The sequence below is a fragment of the Asparagus officinalis genome, chromosome 4, assembly GCF_001876935.1.
Source record: "Asparagus officinalis chromosome 4, Aspof.V1, whole genome shotgun sequence".
Lineage (NCBI taxonomy): Eukaryota > Viridiplantae > Streptophyta > Magnoliopsida > Asparagales > Asparagaceae > Asparagus > Asparagus officinalis.
This window is the reverse complement of record NC_033797.1, coordinates 53,018,100-53,039,983: the sequence shown is the minus strand read 5'-3', so window position 1 is coordinate 53,039,983 and position 21,884 is coordinate 53,018,100. Positions and strand designations below refer to the sequence as shown.

The following is a 21,884-nucleotide window of genomic DNA, read 5'->3' as shown; positions in this document are numbered from 1 at the left end:
TACGTTCGCGGTCGACCGCCGCTGACTCGTGGTCGACCACCGCTGACTCGCAGTCGACCGCCAGTTTGCTTGGCTGAATTTCTGGGTTGTTTTCTTCAGTTGTTTGCCAATTCTTCAGTAACATCTATTTAAACTCATGTAATTGAACACATCAATCATCAAATGAAACTACAACATTCCTCAATAATATTTATTTTCATGATGGTATCAGAGCAACCCATGTTCAAATCTTACTAATTATAATTTTAAAACAGATTTCCTAAAATTTGACACCATTGCGGGAGTTCAGGTTTCAGCCTATTAGAAGGGCGATCAACCTTAGGTGTCATGTTTGAATATAAAAATATAATCCTAAATCTTCACCATAATTTAACTAAAGCATTATTCATGTAAACTATATTAATAATTCAAATATCACATCAATTTTAGAAATTTACGAGATATATCGACTATAAAATTATACGAGTTTCGATCGGTACCTATTGTAGTCTTCATCAATTAATTAAAGTAAAGGACGGGAAACACTGTCTACAGTATTTTAGTATATTTTGTAATTTAAAATAAATTTCTGATACCAACAAATATATCATTTTTTATTCAAACTTATGGAAACCGCAAACTACCAATTCAGATACCGAAAAGGGAAAAACGAAATCACTACAGATACCAAGATTTTATCCTTCGAATCAATCAAACCCTCTAATCCATCTATTTAACCTTCCAAATTGGTACTACGCAACTTAATGCCAGAAACGCCGTAAAAAGGCTGCAAGACCGAAGTCAGATCCTCGATATAGCAACACAAAGATGCAGAGTGCAGGAAATATTGTAAGCTCGAACACTAGCGGAAGTATTTCACTGGTTTGTGCTTTCCTGCCTCCATATATGTTGAGGTAGATGTTGCACGAAAAAGCCACGAGAAGTGACACCAAAGCTAAGAATAAGGACACATAGGCAAAGAAGTACCTCGTCGGGAGAGACCTACGGAAGTCCTGCTCTCTATAAGGAGAATTCACAAGGGTCAAGAACAATACAAGGGCAGTGGAAGCACAAGAAAGGCCGACCACGTATGAATGACTGAAGACCTTGAAGGCTGTCTTGTGGTAGAAAGTGGGGTTTCCGTTCTCTTGGTCACCTGGAATGGAGAAACTGGAGGCGAAGACTACCGCGGCGACAAGACCTGAGCATGTTTTCCCGATTTCTACTAGCTGAACCTTGGCATCTTTTACCATGTCCTTGTGATTCTCGGTGAAGAGCTCGTGTGCTGTTTTCTCGCCTTCATTGCGACTGTACTCCAGATCTTTGGGGACCAGCTTTTTAACCCTCTGCACCAGAAGAAAGAATTAGTCACAGAAATTCATGTGCTTCTTTCTCAGAACAAAAAAAGATAACTCCACATGTTTATCTGCTCTACTCACTGCTTGCAGATTTATCTTTCAGCAATCATCTAGCTATGTTTTTCATGTTTCAATGTAATGTGTTATTAGATAAGGAGCATATATTGTTCAAGAGTCTAGTGAGACATAAAAATGAGATACTGAAGTAGCTTAGAGGCTCAAGCACCTGTATGGACTTTAAAGTTGCAGTTGTTATACTTATTTGAGTCGCGGGTCCGCAATCGTCCTTTTAATTTCTGCACTCTCTCTCTCTCTCTCTCTCTCTCTCTCTCTCTCTCTCTCTCTCTCTTTCTCTCTCTCTTCCCCCTCCCGATCTTATAGTTGAAAGCGGTTCTTAATTTGAAGCTCACCTCAAACCATTGGAGTTCTTTTTGCATTTGTAGAGGAGACGCATCTTCTTTCTCCATTTTCTCTGCAGCAAAATGCAAGATAGTGTTCTTAGTGTTTTTGTCAATGCTCGACAGCAACCATGATGGAAGCACCGGGTTAGTGCCAGTGACCATTGACTCCACGATCCCCACAATCTTTTCTTGACCATTTTGGATGGCAACTTGTAGGATGTTTCTTCCCTCAAAGTCCAAGAATATTGCCGACTGTGGACATACCTTGAGGATTTGCTCTACAAACTCGTGGAGACCCATTTTAGCCCCGAGCGTTAATGGTGACTCATCCCATCGTCTGCTGTCAGAATTCTTGGTGTCTCCTAACATGGATTTTGCTCGTGTCATTTTACCGGAGTCATCTGAGGAAACTGTTGGCTTCCTCTTTCTAATGGAGTCTGCAGTTTCCTCTTCAGACGGAGCTGTCCTTCCCTTCACAATGAAATCCCAGTAACTAGGATCTTTCGCCAGATACTGAACAAGCTCCATTGCTTGCTTATGTTTTATCTTCTGCTGTTCAAGGTACACAACTCCGGAAAACACTGTCCAAAATTGTTGGTAGAATTAGAATGGTCTATATGAATAAATGATAATTGAATTTTCTTAGAGATGAGGACTCACTTTGCTTCAGAATTATGAGGAGAAGCACCCTTATCCATCTGACTGCAATAGAAACTGCACAAGATTTTCAATTCTATCAAGTTCTGAAAATTTGGCAGTTCCAAGCCCGTGCAAGAAAGAAAAAGGAATAAAAGAAGTCAGTGTAAAGGGAGTCTTTACCTGGAATCCAAGCAGTCGTTAACAAGTCAAAGAAGGTTGCATAATTGGGTGGAAATTTACTTCGGTGTCTCGTTAAAAAGCGTATGCCTGCCCTCTCCGCTGCATCTCCAAGCGGCTTCACGTTCAATTGGTGATCAAATGACATGCACCATCGTAGTCAGAAGAAATTTTTACTGACTTATGTGCTAATTCTTAAGGCTAGCTAGTCCTTACCCAGTATGATTGATCAGAGTTTTCATGTGTTACTTGCTTCTCTAGATCGCCTTTATGGGTCATATTGGCAGCAATGCTGTCTTCTAGAGGAATAACTGAAAATTCATCAAAAAGGTAGGAAAAAATTATGTCTACATGCATTCTTGTTATTAATGTTCCGACGTACTTTGCTATTTCATTCCGAAGCATTATATTTTATATTGTTGGGTTAATTGCATGTTGACTCCCTGTACTATCGTCCAGTTGTGGATAGGCCCTCATAGTCCTATTGTTGCGGACTGACCCGTGTACAATCGTCTAATTGAGGATGGACCCCATGAGTGATTTTTTTTTCTTTTTTGACTCTTCACGAGGTCTATTTGTCAAAAAAAAAAAAAAGAAAGAAAGAAAGAAAAAACAATAAACAAATTTCTGTCTCTGAAGGTAGAAGAGCCAAAAATTTAACTCGGGGTCTATCTGCAACAATAGAACCACAAGGGATCTATTTGCAACAATAGAACCACTGGGGTCTATCTGCAACAATAGAACGGGGTTCTGTCTGCAACCGGGAGATAATACGGAGGTCTGTCCGCAATTAACCCTGCATTGCTTCTCCGGTCTCGGTCTGAAGAAGAAGAAGGGAAAAAAGGGGCTCTCACAGTCATAAATAAGAGCCGAAAAGGACCCAAGAGATAATTTGCTCCGAAATGCATCTGGAATAGTCACCACGAGTTGCAGAGGTGTGACTGCTCTATCGTTGCGGGTTGTCATCAGGTCACGGTATTCACTTGCTATTTCCAAGGCGAGACCTTCCAATCATATATATATGTATGCACAAAAAGTTAATATTTATAAACCTTGAACGCCCAACAGTGGATGCACAGAGTGTGAGTTCCCATCTTCGACTCGAAGTAATATTGCTTATAAATATTAATTATTTGGAGGAGTCAAAGTTCATCACGCCGAATATATATATAGGCGGTTGTTAGCAAAGGTTTGGGGGTTTAGTGAGAAGAACGAAGTTTGGGGGCGCTCTGAGGCATGCAGCCCTTTTTTCGCCCTCGGGTGTGTTGTAAAGTTAAGCAATATTTGCAGAGAATGATTTTTGATATATTTAACTCAATAATAAACTGGCCATTATATAGGCTTTACAATAAAAAACTTTAAACTGAAAAATCGGAAATGCTAGTACTTAGTGGATAATCATGGGCCACGATTTACTCCACCAAATATTAACTAAATACTCTGACTTCTAACTTCTAAGTGTTGGGAATTTATCAAATAAATAAAGATTATAGCATGAATTTAAACCCGGAAATTAAATAAATAATATATTAAATATAGATAATATAAATTAGAGAAACAGGCCTGACGGGAGCAGTCGTGTAAACACTGCCCTAGAAGATTGAGGACCCGCCTATCGCCCTGGCGCAGATGATCCCTTCTCCCCTAGCGGTAAAAACCCCCGGAAACGGCCCGGCCTCTGCACTCGGGCGAGAGTGCAGAGCTTCAGCTCAGATGAAGAAGTTGCCCATAAAGTAAAACTAAAGTATAGATGAAAATGATATGTAGAGGAGAAAAGAAAACAAGATAAGTTTTCCACATTTTTCTTCATGTTTCTTGAGCTCAACATATGTTGTTTATATAGGGGTTGAAAAGAGCCGTTACAAAATCCCTCAATAAATTTCGTAACGTTCGTCATAATGTATAGTCATTATGCCCATTTTAATTACAAATTAAAACACATTAAAACATATTTTAATTGCATATTTTAATTACAAAAATTTATTAGAATTCATTAAGGCAAAATTGCCTTTTCTTTAAAAATATCCAACAACAACTTAATTCTAGACCCAATTTCCTTCTCCATTCTCGCAATTGTTTTTCCACGTGAGCCTACTATCATACTTGTGAAATCGTAACCAGGATATTCTTTCCCAGGTATATAAATCTTTGTTTTGATCTTAGTGGCCTTTTTCCTCATCCATTTTTTTAATGCTTTTTGGCAGCTAGAATTATTTTGGGTCAACTTTTCGATGAATTTTTCCCTCTATTCCTTGAGTTTGCTGCGAAGCCTGACCTCCCTTGTATTTACTCTAATCGCAAAGTCGTCGTAAAGAGGTGGTGGAGACCTTTCACTCTCTGGTCGATAATCGACTAGTCTAGACTGCAGCTTTTTTGATATTTCAAAAAGTTGAGCAATCAATTTTGAAGTTTCTATATCATTAAGAGGAGGATTATTTGCGGTGGATGCCATGCTATATTGAGAATCATCATCGGATCATCTCGATTGCCGAGTTTTCCTCTTTTCTGATGATGAGACTATACTACCAACATTCTCTGCTAGTTCTTTAACTTTATTTTCAGTAACATTCCCTCTGTCACACCTCTTTTTGCCAGCAATCTCTTTAGCAGGCAGTTTTTCAGGAACAGTTACATTACCAGCTGAATTCATAACACAAGATAGCTCAGAAAATCTTGGCGCAGAAGCTATATCAGATGTCATATTCATCTTGCCTGAATTCAAATGCATAAAATTTTTAAAATTATTCTATTATAAGAGGTTACAAATTGGTTGCCTACAAAGGAGACCGTCCAAATTTAAATCGGTTGCCTACAAATGAGACCTTCCAAATTTAAATTGGTTGTCTACAAAGGAGACCTTCCAAATTTATGTTGCCATTTTTCTAGTACCACCTCTTATACAAATAATAATAATAATTGTACATACGTGCTTTAAAATTTCAAGTGCATTCTTGCATAAAACCTTGAAATTAATCATGTAACAAATGCAAGTTATCCAAAAGATATATGAACATTTATTGTAATATCCATTATAATGCAATAAAAGAGATGAACTTTACATATGAAGATTTGAACAATATCCATCATATAAAATAGAATTTTAAAAAATGCACCTCTTTGATTTGTTCGCTCATATATTGATCATTTATCATTAGGCAATATATGATGCAAGAAGCGTAATTAAATAAATGCATATGAATTTTTCTCATAATTCCGGTCCTCTTATTCCAGGCAATATATGATGCAAGAAGCGTAATTAAATAAATGCATATGAATTATTCTCATAATTCCGGTTCTCTTATTCCAAACCAAAAACTCCTAAAGTGAAAAGATTAAAGTTTTACCCGGGTAGTTAGCCAGGTAAGGATAGTAATAGAGGTTGATCAAAGATCAATTAAGTACCTCGTTCCTTGCAGAGCGCGTTACGCAACCCTTAAACCTTGCCTTAGACACCAACTAATCCAAGAAAACTTGAATCGGTTCACTCAATGAGTTTTTGTTCCTTAACAGTATATAGAAACTTTAAAATATTTCCTATTGATGTTCGAACCTCATGATTTTCATGTTTTGAGAGTAAAAACTCATCTGCTGCAGACAACTGCCACTTAAGTTGCTGAACAAATCTGCATTCACTTTTACCACCTTCTGTACTAAGCTTATTAGATGCATAAACACTCCAAAGTATGGAATTATTAATAGAAGGCATCATATTATTGATAGCTTAAAGAAATAAAAGTATTAAACCATGAACAAATCCAGATATTTCAAAGCATCTATGCATCCAGAGTTTGTTCTCTTTATTCTTGTCAAAACCATGCATATAAAATTTTTAAGAATAAAAATGTGCATTGCTACAAATTTATAGCATGTTTCAAATGCGAATGACATGCACCATCGTAGTCAGAAGAAATTTTTACTGACTTATGTGCTAATTCTTAAGGCTAGCTAGTCCTTACCCAGTATGATTGATCAGAGTTTTCATGTGTTACTTGCTTCTCTAGATCGCCTTTATGGGTCATATTGGCAGCAATGCTGTCTTCTAGAGGAATAACTGAAAATTCATCAAAAAGGTAGGAAAAAATTATGTCTACATGCATTCTTGTTATTAATGTTCCGACGTACTTTGCTATTTCATTCCGAAGCATTATATTTTATATTGTTGGGTTAATTGCATGTTGACTCCCTGTACTATCGTCCAGTTGTGGATAGGCCCTCATAGTCCTATTGTTGCGGACTGACCCGTGTACAATCGTCTAATTGAGGATGGACCCCATGAGTGATTTTTTTTTCTTTTTTGACTCTTCACGAGGTCTATTTGTCAAAAAAAAAAAAAGAAAGAAAGAAAGAAAAAACAATAAACAAATTTCTGTCTCTGAAGGTAGAAGAGCCAAAAATTTAACTCGGGGTCTATCTGCAACAATAGAACCACAAGGGATCTATTTGCAACAATAGAACCACTGGGGTCTATCTGCAACAATAGAACGGGGTTCTGTCTGCAACCGGGAGATAATACGGAGGTCTGTCCGCAATTAACCCTGCATTGCTTCTCCGGTCTCGGTCTGAAGAAGAAGAAGGGAAAAAAGGGGCTCTCACAGTCATAAATAAGAGCCGAAAAGGACCCAAGAGATAATTTGCTCCGAAATGCATCTGGAATAGTCACCACGAGTTGCAGAGGTGTGACTGCTCTATCGTTGCGGGTTGTCATCAGGTCACGGTATTCACTTGCTATTTCCAAGGCGAGACCTTCCAATCATATATATATGTATGCACAAAAAGTTAATATTTATAAACCTTGAACGCCCAACAGTGGATGCACAGAGTGTGAGTTCCCATCTTCGACTCGAAGTAATATTGCTTATAAATATTAATTATTTGGAGGAGTCAAAGTTCATCACGCCGAATATATATATAGGCGGTTGTTAGCAAAGGTTTGGGGGTTTAGTGAGAAGAACGAAGTTTGGGGGCGCTCTGAGGCATGCAGCCCTTTTTTCGCCCTCGGGTGTGTTGTAAAGTTAAGCAATATTTGCAGAGAATGATTTTTGATATGTTTAACTCAACAATAAACTGGCCATTATATAGGCTTTACAATAACAAACTTAAACTGAAAAATAGGAAATGCTAGTACTTAGTGGATAATCATGGGCCACGATTTACTCCACCAAATATTAACTAAATACTCTGACTTCTAACTTCTAAGTAGTCCTAAGATGCTACTTTATTTTAGGAGATTAAACTGCCACTAAGGCACTAACAACTAACCACTTAGTCCACTAATTTTGGGGCATTAACAAACACACTCCCTTGCCCTCAAAATCAGTCACTCCCATTTTGGACCTGAAGTACCCATGCTTGCCAACAGACAAGGACTTTGTCAGAACATCAGCTACTTGTTCCTTAGTTCCACAATGCTTCAGTACAATTAACTCTTTTGCAACAAGATCTCGAATGAAATGACAACGTATATCAATATGCTTTGTTCTGCTATGGAATGCCGGATTCTTCGCCATAGCAATTGCTGCTTTGTTGTCACAATAAATCTCAGTTGAACCAAGTTGCTCTTGTTGGAAGTCTGCAAATAACTTCCTTAACCATATTGCTTGACATGCTGCTGCAGTTGTTGCAACATACTCAGCCTCTGATGATGACAGAGCCACCGTTTCTTGCTTCTTCGAGCTCCACGTAATAGCACCGGAACCCAAACTGAAAACACAACCAGATGTGCTTTTTCTGCTATCGAGATCTCCTACCCAGTCACTATCTGTATAGCCAACCAGCCTGCAGTTTGATACTTGTGAGTACCAAATTCCGTAACCAAGAGTTCCTGCCCTATATCTGATAATCCTTTTCGCTGCTCCGAGATGATGCATAGTTGGATTATGCATGAACCTGGAAATAACACTGACAGAATATGTTATATCCGGTCTTGTATGAGACAAGTAATTCAATCCGCCAACCATACTTCTAAAATACAGTGCATTTGCCAAGCCCGTACCATCATTTGCTATGAGGGACTCATTTGGATTCATTGGAGTTGGAGCTATACTGCAGTTTTCCATATTGAACCTTTTGAGCAGGTCATTTGCATATTTTCGTTGAGAAATGAAAATCCCTTTAGCACATTGATTTACTTCAATCCCAAGAAAATAATGCAACAACCCCAAATCCGACATTTCAAAAGTTTTCATCATAGAGGACTTAAATTCAGCAACAAGTGATTCACAAGAACCCATATATATCATATCATCGACATAAAGACAAACTAACAATAAGTCAGTTTTACCTCGTTTCTTCACATAAAGAGTAGGCTCGTTTTTGCTTCTTTCGAACCCATTCTCCAAAAAGTATGAATCAATCTTGCTATACCATGCTCTCGGTGCCTGCTTCAGGCCATACAAAGCCTTCCTTAGCCGATAAACTTTGTCTTCTTCACCTCTCACAGCGAACCCTTCAGGTTGTGTGACATATACTTCCTCTTCTAGATCCCTATTTAGGAACGCAGACTTCACATCGAACTGGTACACAGGCCAATGTAATTGAGCAGCAAGAGCCAAGAACGTTCTCACCGTCTCAAAGCGAGCTACTGGAGAAAACGTCTCTTCAAAGTCGATTCCTTGTTGTTGAGCATACCCTTTAACAACTAGACGAGCTTTGTGCTTGTCTATACTGCCATCAGCATGGTATTTGGTTCTGAATACCCATTTAAGCCCGATTGGACTCTTGTTTTGAGGAAGATCGACCAGCTCCCATGTAAGGTTCTTCTCGATGCAATTTATTTCTTCCTTCATTGCATTCTCCCACACTTGCTCTCCTGCAGCATCTGCATAAGAAACAGGATCTGACACATACAAAGCAAAGTTACATGTATCATATATTTCTCTCAGGGATCTTGTTTTTCTTGGAGGTGACCCGGACAGTGAGTTTGATGATGATCCAGAATGAGGACTTTGGTTTCCAGAGGAACCATTGTTGCTTGGTGAGGAAGGACCCGAACTGTTGCTTGAGGTTGTGGATGAAGAGACGAAGCTTGGCTCGGGACTTGCATGTGTTGCTATCTCACCAGGTGGGAGTTCAAAGTCTTCTGAAGCTCCAGTTAATGTTGATGTTTATGCCCCTTCATGAACCAGACTCCAATCCCAGCTTTCTCCTTCATTAAACTCAACATTTCTACTGACAAACACTTTACCACTTAACGGATTATACAAGTGATATGCCTTGGATTGTGCACAGTAGCCAATAAATTAAAATACACTTAACAGACTTTTCATCAAGCTTAGAGCGAATGTTGACTAATGCATATGCTACACATCCAAAAACTTTTAAGTGGCTTACCCGAGGCGCTCTGCCTTTCCACGCTTCATAAGGGGTCTGATTGAGGACTGCCTTTGTTGGAGAGATATTGAGAAGATATACGGCTGTTGCTACCGCTTCTCCCCAGAACTGATTTGGAAGCTTCTTCTCTTTCAACATGCATCTTGCCATTTCGACTACAGTGCGATTCTTTCTCTCTGCCACACCATTCTGCTCTGGCGAGTATGGTGCTGTGAGTTCTCTACGAATGCCATTCTCATCACAAAAATCAGAAAACTCATCACACAAAAATTCTCCACCACGATCAGTTCGTAGACACTTAATATAGCAGCCGCTCTCTTTTTCCACCAAGGCCTTAAATTTCTTGAAACACTCAAAGGATTCAGATTTGAGTTTTAAGAAATAGACCCAACTTACACGACTGTAATCATCTGTAAAGAGCAAAAAATATTTACTCCCTCCAAGAGATTCTGTTTTCATCGGACCACACAAATCAGCATGCACTAACTCGAGCACATCAGAAGCTCTCCAGGACTTACCACTCGGAAAAGATTTTTTACTTTGTTTGCCAAGCACACAACTTTCACAAAAATCAATGGCACTAATCTTTGGCAATCCAATAGCCATATGCTTCTGACACAACAATTTTAGCCCATTGATATGAAGATGACCATAGCGTAAATGCCACAATTTTGCTTCATTATTACCCTTAGCAACTAATGCACATCCTGTAACATTTGACACTGCTAAAGAAAACATTCTGTTTTGAGACATGTGAACATTAGCTATGGACTGTCCACTTTTCTTATCTTGAATAACACAATTCATATCATCAAACACAACAGAATATCCAGAACTCATAAGTTGACCAACACTTAACAAATTATGAGCTAGACTAGGAACGTATTGCACATCAGTAAGAAGCTTTACGTTACCCTGAGTTGTTTTGATGGCAATTGTACCCTTTCCTTCAACCCGAATCTGCTTGTCATCACCAAGTTGAACCTCACTTTTCTGATCCTCGTCAAGATCTCGAAACAAAGACTTTGTGCCCGTCATATGATTTGAGCACCCACTGTCTATAAACCAGACATCATCTAAAACATCACCAATAGAGGAATGTGCCATAAACAACTTACTTTCTTCTTCAACCTTCTCTATGAAATTGGCATGCTTCTGCTCATGTCGTTGTTTAGACCAACATTCAACCTCCTTATGCCCGTACTTCTTGCAATAGTGGCATTCTCCAGCAAATTTACCTCCAGCAACTTTACCTCCAGAAAATTGACCACGTCCTCCTCTTCCACGGCCACGACCTCGACCACGAAAGCCACCTCTTCCACTTTCGCGACCTCCATTGTTATCGGACCTCCATTTGTTCGAGGGCTCCCCTCTCACTTGAAAAGCCTTCTCTTCCACCTTTTCCTCGTTTCTCTTGAATCTATCTTCATGAGCTAGCAAGGAACCCATTAATTCATCAAAGGAATAGGTTGACATGTTTTTTGATTCCTCAATGGCAGCAACAACGTGATTAAAATCTTTTGTTAAACTCCGCAATGCTTTACTGACTACAGTTAAATCAGTAATATTTTCACCATATGATTTCATTTGATTCACAATTTCAGACACTTTACTGACTACAGTTAAATCAGTAATATTTTCACCATATGATTTCATTTGATTCACAATTTCAGACACTCTAGACAAATAACTTTGCACAGATTCTTTGCTATGCATACCTAGTTCTTCGAAATTCCCACGTAAGGTTTGCAATTTAAAACTTTGCACAGATTCTTTGCTATGCATACCTAGTTCTTCGAAATTCCCACGTAAGGTTTGCAATTTAATAGAAATTACCTTACTATCACCATGATACTCCTTTTTGAGAATTTCCCATGCCTCTTTGGAAGAACTAGCTGCTGAAATTCTTGGGAAAATTGAGTCATCCAGTGCTCCTTGGATGTATAGCAACGCCTTTGCATCCTTCTTTCGATTCTCTCGCAATCGCTGATCAGGCTCTGCCGGTACTTCTATCGGCTCGGTATACCCTGTTGCCACCATATCCCAAAGCTCTTGGGATTTGAACAGAGTTTGCATCTTTCTTTCCCTTTTCTCTTTTTTTTTAAATTTTTGTTATTTGAGGACCCAACCTAACTTAGAGAAAAAGAGCTGCACGTGTCTTCTTTCTCTAATGCTCTGATACCAAATTTGTTGTAAAGTTAAGCAATATTTGTAGAGAATGATTTTTGATATATTTAACTCAATAATAAACTGGCCATTATATAGGCTTTACAATAAAAAACTTTAAACTGAAAAATAGGAAATGCTAGTACTTAGTGGATAATCATGGGCCACGATTTACTCCACCAAATATTAACTAAATACTCTGACTTCTAACTTCTAAGTAGTCCTAAGATGCTACTTTATTTTAGGAGATTAAACTGCCACTAAGGCACTAACAACTAACCACTTAGTCCACTAATTTTGGGGCATTAACAAACAGGGTGGAGGTTGGATTTGAAAATTTCCATTGATTAAAAAGAACTCAGTTAATGTAATGTTTGAATTTACTGAGTTCGTTCTGAATGAAAAACAGAGAAGAAGAAAGAGGATTTTTGAGGGGCTCTGGTAATGGGTAAGTGGGTTTTCTTATTGATTTTCGTTGTGCTTTCTCAAGGAGAATGATCCTCCTTATATAAGGGCTAAACCCATCAACTCTACGATAGAACAGGACTTAATAGCCAGTAGGAAGGAACCAGAACTGATAATGGTGCAGCAAGAGCTGAATTATGTCCACCAGAGGCATAATGCTGGAAGCTATAAAAACCCTGGTTCTAGTAAACCACAACCACGAGGACCGAAATCACAGCAGTTCAAGAGAAAGAAAGTACCCCGTGGAGCCTGCTACAATTGTGGAAAGTTCGGGCATTTCAAACCCAATTGCCCACAAGGTGAAAAGCAGGAGAATAAGGGAGGCTATAAGCATCCAGAACAAGGGGGTACTAGCAAAAGAGAATTCGTCGGTGTGACGGAATGTAATGCTGTGATGACGGATATCAGTGGTTGGTGGATCGACTCCGGTGCGACTAGGCATATCGCAAAGGACAAGAATGGAGTCGTAGAATTCACCGAGCTGAAGAAAGGAGAACAGAGAATCTATATGGGAAATAATACCTATCTCGATGTAGAAGGTATTGGTTCGTATAGATTGAATCTTGGGGACAGCATTCTTGTCCTCAAAGATGTGTTCTATGCGCCAGGAATTCGACGCAATCTGATCTCTGTTCCCAGCTTGATGAAGAAAGGACTGGAAGTGAGGTTCTATAATAACAGGGTTTCTATAGGCAAGAATAATAAAGTGTATGCTATGGGTAAATATGTGCCCGAGCATGAATTATGCATTCTTCCAGTAGTTTGTAATAATTCTGATAATAAAATTTCGAATTTGAACTACTTGTCCTGTTATATTTCTGAATCTGAATTGTGGCATTCTAGACTAGGACATGCTAGTATTTCAAAAATGAAAGAAATTATCAGAATGAACTTGCTTCCTGCACTATCTAATGTTCAATTGCCACCATGTGAACATTGTTTAACTGGTAAAATGACTAGAAAACCTTTTGTTGGCGGACATAGAGCCAATGAACTTTTAGGGTTGATACACTCGGATATTTGTGGTCCCCTAAGTGTCAAAACTCATAGTAATAAAGAATATTTTATTACTTTTATAGATGATTATTCCAAGTTTGCACACGTCTATCTTATATCCAGAAAATTAGAAGCTTTTGACTGCTTTAAGAGATATAAGACAGAAGTTGAAAATCAACTTGGATTGAAAATCAAAATTCTGAGAACTGATAGAGGTGGAGAATATAATTCTAAAGAATTTGAAAGTTATTGTATTCAGCATGGAATTAAAAGGCATACAACAATGCCGTATACGCCACAACAGAATGGTGTTGCTGAAAGAAAAAACAGAACATTATTAAATGTAGTTAGATGCATGTTGTCTCATTCTGGTCTCTCTAAAAACTTTTGGGGAGAAGCATTGTTAACTGCAAACTACATTTTAAATAGAATTCCCACCAAATCAGTTATATCTACACCTTATGAATTATGGAATGGGAGGAAACCTAATTTGAGTCATCTCAGGAAGTGGGGATCTATAGCCCATGTTCTCATTCCATGTCAACTTAGAGATAAGTTGGATTTTAAAACAATAAAGTGTAGATTCATAGGGTATTCAGAAAAGTCAAAAGGTTATAAGTTCTACAATAAAGAAAAAGGTGTCATTGAAAGCAGAGATGCTACATTTCTAGAGAATCTAGAGGAAGAGGAACAAGTTCAAGAGGAAACAGAACCTCTAACTGTAATAGATGATGATTATTACAGTGTTGTTCCCACTAATGACCCTGATATTGTGAATGAACCTAACCTTGAAAATGATGAAATACCTATAGAAATTAATGTACCTAATCAACCGGTTGTAGGCAACAAAAGGCAAAGAACACAACCTTCATGGATGGATGATTACTATTTGTATTCATGTGAGTCATCCTGTTTTTCGGTAGATACAAATATAGAAGAACAAGATTCCTTAACCTTTTCTGATGCGATGAAGTCGCATGAATCAGCTTTATGGCTAGAATCTATGAGAGAAGAACTTGATTCCATAGAAAAGAATAAGGTATGGGAGTTATGTGATCTACCAGAAAATAGGAAAGCCATAGGATGCAAATGGGTGCTCAAAAAGAAATATCGTGTTGATGGATCTATTGATAAATTCAAAGCACGGTTAGTTGCCAAAGGTTATAACCAGAAGGCAGGAATAGATTTTCAGGAGACGTATTCTCCTGTAGCTAAATTTGCATCCATTAGAATTATTTTGGCTATTGTTGCATATCTTGATTTGGAGTTATTCCAAATGGATGTTAAAACTGTATTCCTTAACGGAGAGTTGAAGGAAGCAATATATATGCAACAACCTGAAGGTTTTCAGGTGAAAGAACAGGAACATAAAGTTTACAAATTAATAAAATCTCTATATGGTTTAAAACAGTCTTCTAGACAGTGATATCTCAAATTTCATGATGCAGTTACTAAACTTGGTTTTATTCAAAATAAATTAGATAATTGTGTATATGTCTTGAAAAGTGGGAGCAAGTTTACTATATTATCCTTATATGTGGATGATATATTGCTCGCTGGAAATGACATAGAAATGTTGAATAAAACCAAGGCAGATCTCAGCGAAAAGTTTGAGATGAAAGACATGGGAGATGCATCATATATTCTTGGAATTCAAATAATTCGAGATAGAAAGTCTAGAATGCTAAGTTTAAACCAAGAAAAATATTTAAGATCGGTTCTTAAAAGGTTTGGAATGGAGAATTCCAATCCGGCACCAACTCTGTTGGTTATAGGAAAGAGATTATGTAAAGAGCAAAGCCCTGGAGAGGGGCAGAAGCCATTAGATGTTCCTTATGCTCAAGCAATTGGAAGCTTGATGTATGCAATGTTGTGCACCAGACCTGATATAGCTTATGCTGTGAGTCTAGTCAGTAGATATCAAAGTAATCCAGGACCAGCACATTGGGAAGCTGTTAAAAGGATTATGAAGTATATCAGAGGTACATTGACTCATAGATTAGTTTATCAAGCTGATTCGCTTGAACTCCTCGGTTATTCCGATGCTGATTTCGGAGGTGATAAAGATGATGGAAAGTCTACTTCGGGATACTTATTCATCTTTGGAGGAGGAGCTGTTTCTTAGAGTAGCAAGAACCAAGGGTGTGTTGCTAGATATACGCAAGAAGCTGAATATATAGCTTGCAGTATGGCAACTACACATGCTGTCTGGATAAGACGGTTTTTGATTGATCTTGATCTATAATATTAACTAGCTTTTTTTGGGTTTGATCCACAGTGGGAAAAAGGTGGAAGGGGTTGGTTACAGGGGGTTCTTCATATTGGGGCCTTGACACAATTTTCCCTTGTAGGAAACACATTTTCCAAAAAAAAAAAAAAGGAATTTCTTAGGTTCTTTTGAAAATGAGTTTTTTTAATATTTAGCTTGCAATGAAATTGGGAGGAGGAAATAGGTTTTCATGTTTTCCATTGTTCAATTCACAAAACTAAAGTAAGAAGCGATAATACTTTAATCTTTTAAGAAAACTCAAGCCATTCAATCGATATTTTAAACCCTTATTAATAGTTTTTCACCCTTTTTCAAGCTTTGAGTTCGGAAATGAGTTTTCCTACAATTTGTTAGCTTGACTTGGTCATTGATGACCAAATCAACCACTGTTTCTCTGTTGAGAGAATGGTGGAGAACGTGAATCATGGGTGGTTGAGAGAAAATCTCTCATGGGGGCGGATCTGAGGGGTAGAGATGATGAGTTTAGCCCTTATATAAGGAGGATCATTCTCCTTGAGAAAGCACAACGAAAATCAATAAGAAAACCCACTTACCCATTACCGGAGCCCCTCAGATCCGCCCCCATGAGAGATTTTCTCTCAACCACCCATGATTCACGTTCTCCACCATTCTCTCAACAGAGAAACAGTGGTTGATTTGGTCATCAATGACCAAGTCAAGCTAACACGTTCTGGATGTGAATGTTACTCGTCGGGATCGTAAATCCGAAATAAGGCTGTAATTACTGAGAAACTGGTTTATTAAGCTCATGTTTGCTCAATTCGAAAGGTGAAAAAAAAAATTGTGAAGTTTTTATCCTATTTTTTTAAAATGGGTTATCTGACGGAAATAAAGGAACATACTCGGAGCATTGCCCATAATAGCGGAATGAAGAACAGTAGCACCATTTTCTCTCCGAGCACTCGGATGACCGCCCTTCTCTACAAGAAGCCAAAACATTTCACTCTCCCCAAACAATGCGGCTTTATGAAGAGGAGTCTCCAGCTGTTTGTTCCGGGCGTTAACAAGGTCCTGCTTTCTCTTAATCAATGCTTGAGCCATCGTCACATCTCCCTTCGTTGCAGCTACATGAAGCGCTGTATCTCCATCATGATTCGACTCCGACAGTTGGTCGTCTGGAATCGCCGCCAAAATCTCGATAGCAAGATCGGTCTTGTTGTATGCAATCAAAACATTGAGGAGAGGGTCTTCTGATAGGTTGACTGGGCCTTGCTTAGCGCGTTCCCTAAGAAAGTCTTTATTGTTTTGGTGTATGGCATCATCAATCTTTCGATGACTGCGAAGAAAACTCGTATCGCGGTAAATGGAAGGAGTTTCTTGATCTTGTGCTGCTAACCTTGGATCCATTTTTCGGTTTATTTCAGGGGCTAGTTTTGCATGAAAATTGGTTTCATGTGAATGCCGATATATATATTGTTCTCTAAAGGGTTAATTGCGGATAAACCCCTTATACTACAACTGAATTGGGGATAGAGCTATGTACTTTCATTGTAGCAGATAGATTCCTACATATATATATTTTTCTTTGCTCTTTTCCCCTCGAAGAAGGAGGAAACCTCATTTCACTTGGGGGTCCATTTGCAACAATAAAACTATAGGGGTCTATTGGCAATTGGGAGATAGTAAGGGGTCTATCTGCAACTAACTGTTCTATAAAAGGTGATGTACAGGTTTCTTTTGGCTTTGCTTGTAGCTAGAGGATGGAATGCTGGGATGCCTGGTCCCAGATTCTCAGGGAGGAAAAAGCTGATAAAGCTTAGTTAATTAATTCCAAAGAATCGGGAATTACTTGTACTGCTTATACTATAAAAACGTGGAGACTTGTGGTAATGATTGTCTTGAACTGAGCTGGCCGTTATAAGGATCTACACTTTGCTTGGGCATTTTTCTCTCTGACTTTTTAAGAGTTCTTTAACAAGCAAACTGTCGCGGTTGAAAAGTTTTGACATTTCACCTCAAGTAAGGTTAATTGTTTATGACAATGCTCTTGTTTATATAATTAAAATATCAAATTTGCTTATTCGCTTGGATTTTTTGCGTTATGATGTTACGCAACGAGATCTTGAAGCGAGTTTTTCTAGCTCACTACTTCCATAAGTAAGATCCTTGCAGCTGTTGTGCGCAGCGGAACCGAAATAGCACAAATACAAACGAGATAGAATCACAATCAATAGGTAAAACAAGAACCAAACAATGCAAGACACAGATTTTACGTGGTTCGGCAATGTGCCTACATCCACAGGGCAAGGAGGGGAGATATTTCACTAATAGGGTGAAAGAGAGTACAAATAGGGTTTACAATCACGTAAAATCTCACAAATAAAACCCTCAAACAAGCTCTCAAATCCCTCACGATTTCTCTCTCAAAGTCTGCTCAAAACTCTCTCAAAGTCTGCTAAAAAACGTCTCTTCAAACCCTAGAAATATCATGTTCCTATTTATATCAAATAGGAATCGAAAACCAACTGGGAAAAACCAACCAGGCCCATAACCGCAATCCGGTTGATCGGACATGATGTTTCGGTCGACCAGCCAGAAGATCGAAATTCTATCTTGTAATCTAGCACATGGCCGGTCGACCGTACAGACATGGTCGGTCGACCGGATCACATCTTCGATCGACTGCACATACATGGTCGATCGACCGGCCAAAACATGTTTATATGACCCTGTTCAGTGCATGTTTCTGGTCGATCGGACCTAAGCCCGCTGTCGACCAGCCAGCACCCAAAATGTCTTCAGCTTCGCTTTTCCTGTACTTTTTTCGCTGTTTTCGTCATTTCTACAAATCTCCACCTCGGTGAAGTTTTCCTAAAAACTGAGCCGACCCTGATGTTTGCGTCGAAAATTGTTGTATTCATTGCGGTATTCATTACAACTTCGGTCGTTACAATGAAAACAAAAAGATAATCTTTTTATAAGATCTTTACATAATGAAAACAAAAGTTACAACTCTCGTCAAAACAAACGCAGAGAGATCGTTTACCGGTCTTCTGCTTGCGTGGGTGTCTTTGCCTGTGCCGGGGTTTATCCGTGGACCACCTTAGATCTAGATCCGGTTGATGAAAAATTTGGCAGAGCTTCGTCTTCACCGAGGAAGTATTTGATTTGAAGCGCTGAGATCGACCAAGCGAAATCAGGGCTCTTCTTGAGATCAAGACCAAGCCTGATCTCAAGGACCTTCTTTATGCCGAAGAACTCGCCAAGATCTGTCAACCCTCGCTGAAATTCGTGCTCCTTTGACTCCACAATCCGGCAGCACCTCCTCGTCTTTATAATCAATCGCCCCAGCTGAAAGGAGGCCCTATGCTTGTATTTATAGGGCTTCGGAAGTGGTTATTTGGATGAGAACAAGTGATTTGGCCTTATCTTTAGTCAATAACAGCCTAACCACGTTTGTAGATGATATCAAGTCAGTTTGGATGCTCAGGAACCAACAAATCTCGATGAAAAATTCGGCACGGACGCGGGGGTTTTTTGCTTTGTTGAGTTCTTCGGTGTTTTCCGGCTTTTCAGGGCTTGTGTTTTCCACCGTTTTGCGTGTTTGACCGTCTTGTTGACTTGTACGCTTCATTGCAGAATTGACCGTCAAACGCGTGTTGATTGACGCACGCATGTTGATTGACGCATGCGAACTGATTGATGCGCACGAATTGGTTAACATGCACGAGCTGAATGATGCGTGCGTGTTAACTGACTGTTGGGCGCGTTTGTACGCTTTGAGTTGATTAACGCGTGCGGTCTGTTCGCGGTGAAAATCGTGTCTTTCTTTGTAATTGATTCCATTGTCATCTTAAATAACAGCTTTTTGAGTTACAAAGATCCGGTCTTTTTATAAGATCCGGTTACAATGAAAATCAAAGAAAATAAAAAAAAGATTACAACTTTCTCCTTTTGTGTCAAACGAATCGCGAGCTCCTGTTTTGCGGTCTCTCGCTTGTGTGGGTTCTTTGCCTGCGCCGGGGTTTATCCGTGGACCACCGCGAGATCTAGATCCGATCGGATCTATGCAGTACGACGGGTATTATTTCACCAAGGAAATAATAGCCGGGGGGATTGGTTCACCAAGGAAACAATCGCCCAAATCTCGGGATCAAAGGCCAAGCTTTGATCCGGAGTACGCCTACGTAGATCTGAGATCCGGTCCTCTCGAACTCTTGCCTTATTTGGCGTTGATGATCGCCGAGCACCAGATCTGGATGAGCAAGTCCCGAGCCACCCCGAGGTGGCTCGGCCACCGAGCCACCGAGCCACCTCAAGGTGGCTCGGCTGAGGCCGAGCCACCTTGGGGTGGCTCGGCTTTGGCCGAGCCCCCGCGGGGGGTGTTTTCCGACTTTTTCGAGTCGTTTTCCGTTGTCTCGTTTGTCCGTGTTTCGGTTGACCTGAGACTCTGATTTGATGGTTTGATTTGGCAGTAATTTGGATTCCTGATTTGGCAGTAAATCCGCTTCTGAGTTCGAGTCCGAAACTGATCTTGATTCGATCGTGATTCGTCCGAGTCCGCTCTCGGTTGGATGACTCGTTGATTCCTCAACTCATTAGCTTGATTCTGCACGCGGGTGGATTCATTCCGTTGCTTCCGTGCGATTCGTCGATCTCGTCGCCTCGTTGGCTCGTCGGTTTGTGCCGAGCTATGCTAGGGGACCTATAAGCAATTTTATATGCCTACAGATACCCCCTCCAAAGTATTTCAGCCTCGTTCTTTTATAGAAGAGTCTGGAATACTTTGGATATGATTGTCCCAACCTTCAGTCGGTGTAACGGGACCTTGGAATGGCTTCTGTTCTTGATTCCTTCAATCCTTCAGGCTATTCGGTGCTTTGTCGAATATCTGAAAGGGTTTCGGTGCTGCATTTATTGTCTGACCGTTGTCGGAATTTCTAATTTGACGTCAGTTCCTAATTTTCTGATCTTTAGCTCGTGCTTGTTGGTTCAACATAGAATTGACCATCGAATGTTGACGTTGAGTCTTTGTTTGCGACGCGTTGTCCGGCGTAGTGTTATTGAGTTATCCTTAAGAATATTTATAAAAACATTCTGCAGGAACTTCTCAACCGAAAATAGGGAACAGTTTATACTCATATACCTTATTGGAGTATTAAGAAGCAGTTTATACTCGTATACTTTTCGGAGTATTGATTCTTTCATTGCAACGCATTGATCGACGTTGACCTAGGGTTACGCGTTGACCGGCGTTGACCCTAGGGTTTTGAATGTCGTACGTTGACTGTTTGGTCGTAACGCATTGACTGGCGTTGACCTAGGGTTTCGCGTTGTCCGGCGTTAACCTTAGGGTTTTGAACGTCGTACGTTGACTGTTTGATTGCAACGCGTTGACTGGCGTTGACCCTAGGGTTTCGAATGTCGTTGGATGCTCAAGTCACGAGACCAACTAATGAAGTTGATGCGTCAGTGACTCTCGTATTTATAGGATTTTTGGCAAACCCTCAGCCATCAACGGGTTTGATGAGCCTTTACCGACCACCGTTTGAGTCGGGCTAGCATGCGAATTATCTAAATCCGTTCCGCATGTAACGTTGTGCTAAGAGAGTTAACGCTCTTAGTGCTACGATATTGAATACGTAGACTTCGTCTTTCTCCTGTGAAAAGACTAAACAGCAACGTGTATGAGACGTTGACTTAGGATTTTTGGCAAATCCTCAGCCCTCAACAGATTTGACATGCTCTTACCGACTACCGTTTGAATCGGGCTTACATGCGGATTGTCTAAATCCGTTCCGCATGTGACGTTGTGCTAAGAGAGTTAACGCTCTTAGTGCTACGATATTGAATACGTAGACTTCGTCTTTCTCCTGTGAAAAGACTAAACAGCAACGTGTATCAGACGTTGACTTAGGATTTTTGGCAAATCCTCAGCCCTCAACAGATTTGACATGCTTTTACCGATTACCGTTTGAATCGGGCTTACATGCGGATTGTCTAAATCCGTTCCGCATGTGACGTTGTGCTAAGAGAGTTAACGCTCTTAGTGCTACGATATTAAATACGTAGACTTCGTCTTTCTCCTGTGAAAAGACTAAACAGCAACGTGTATCAGACGTTGACTTAGGATTTTTGGCAAAT

The 21,884-nt window shown here is 39.6% G+C and overlaps 1 protein-coding gene across 2 annotated transcripts; it reads right to left on the bottom strand.

Moving 5' to 3' along the window:
* LOC109837451 lies at positions 573-17,608 on the bottom strand. 2 transcript variants are annotated; one of them, XM_020405706.1, is made up of 7 exons: positions 16,643-17,608; positions 7,148-7,297; positions 6,511-6,605; positions 2,558-2,672; positions 2,399-2,452; positions 1,748-2,319; positions 573-1,325 (listed from the first exon to the last, which is right to left on the bottom strand). In XM_020405706.1, exons 1-7 carry the CDS (start codon positions 17,145-17,147, stop codon positions 741-743), a joined length of 2,076 nt encoding a protein of 691 aa, XP_020261295.1. In that variant the 5' UTR covers positions 17,148-17,608; the 3' UTR covers positions 573-740. The 2 variants fall into 2 exon arrangements, with proteins under 2 accessions (XP_020261295.1, XP_020261296.1); XM_020405707.1 differs by lacking the exons at positions 6,511-6,605; positions 7,148-7,297; positions 16,643-17,608 and adding exons at positions 2,771-2,865; positions 3,409-4,057.

What these genes read in the sequence shown, in the direction of transcription:
- LOC109837451 (XM_020405706.1), bottom strand. Translation starts at nt 17,147, where the DNA reads ATGGATCCAAGGTTAGCAGCACAAGATCAAGAAACTCCTTCCATTTAC. An exon ending in TATTATGGGCAATGCTCCGA is followed by an intron (nt 7,298 to 16,642) that starts GTATGTTCCTTT and finishes TATGATTGGAAG; the next exon opens with GTCTCGCCTTGGAAATAGCA. An exon ending in CCTCATAATTCTGAAGCAAA is followed by an intron (nt 2,320 to 2,398) that starts GTGAGTCCTCAT and finishes AATTTTGGACAG; the next exon opens with TGTTTTCCGGAGTTGTGTAC.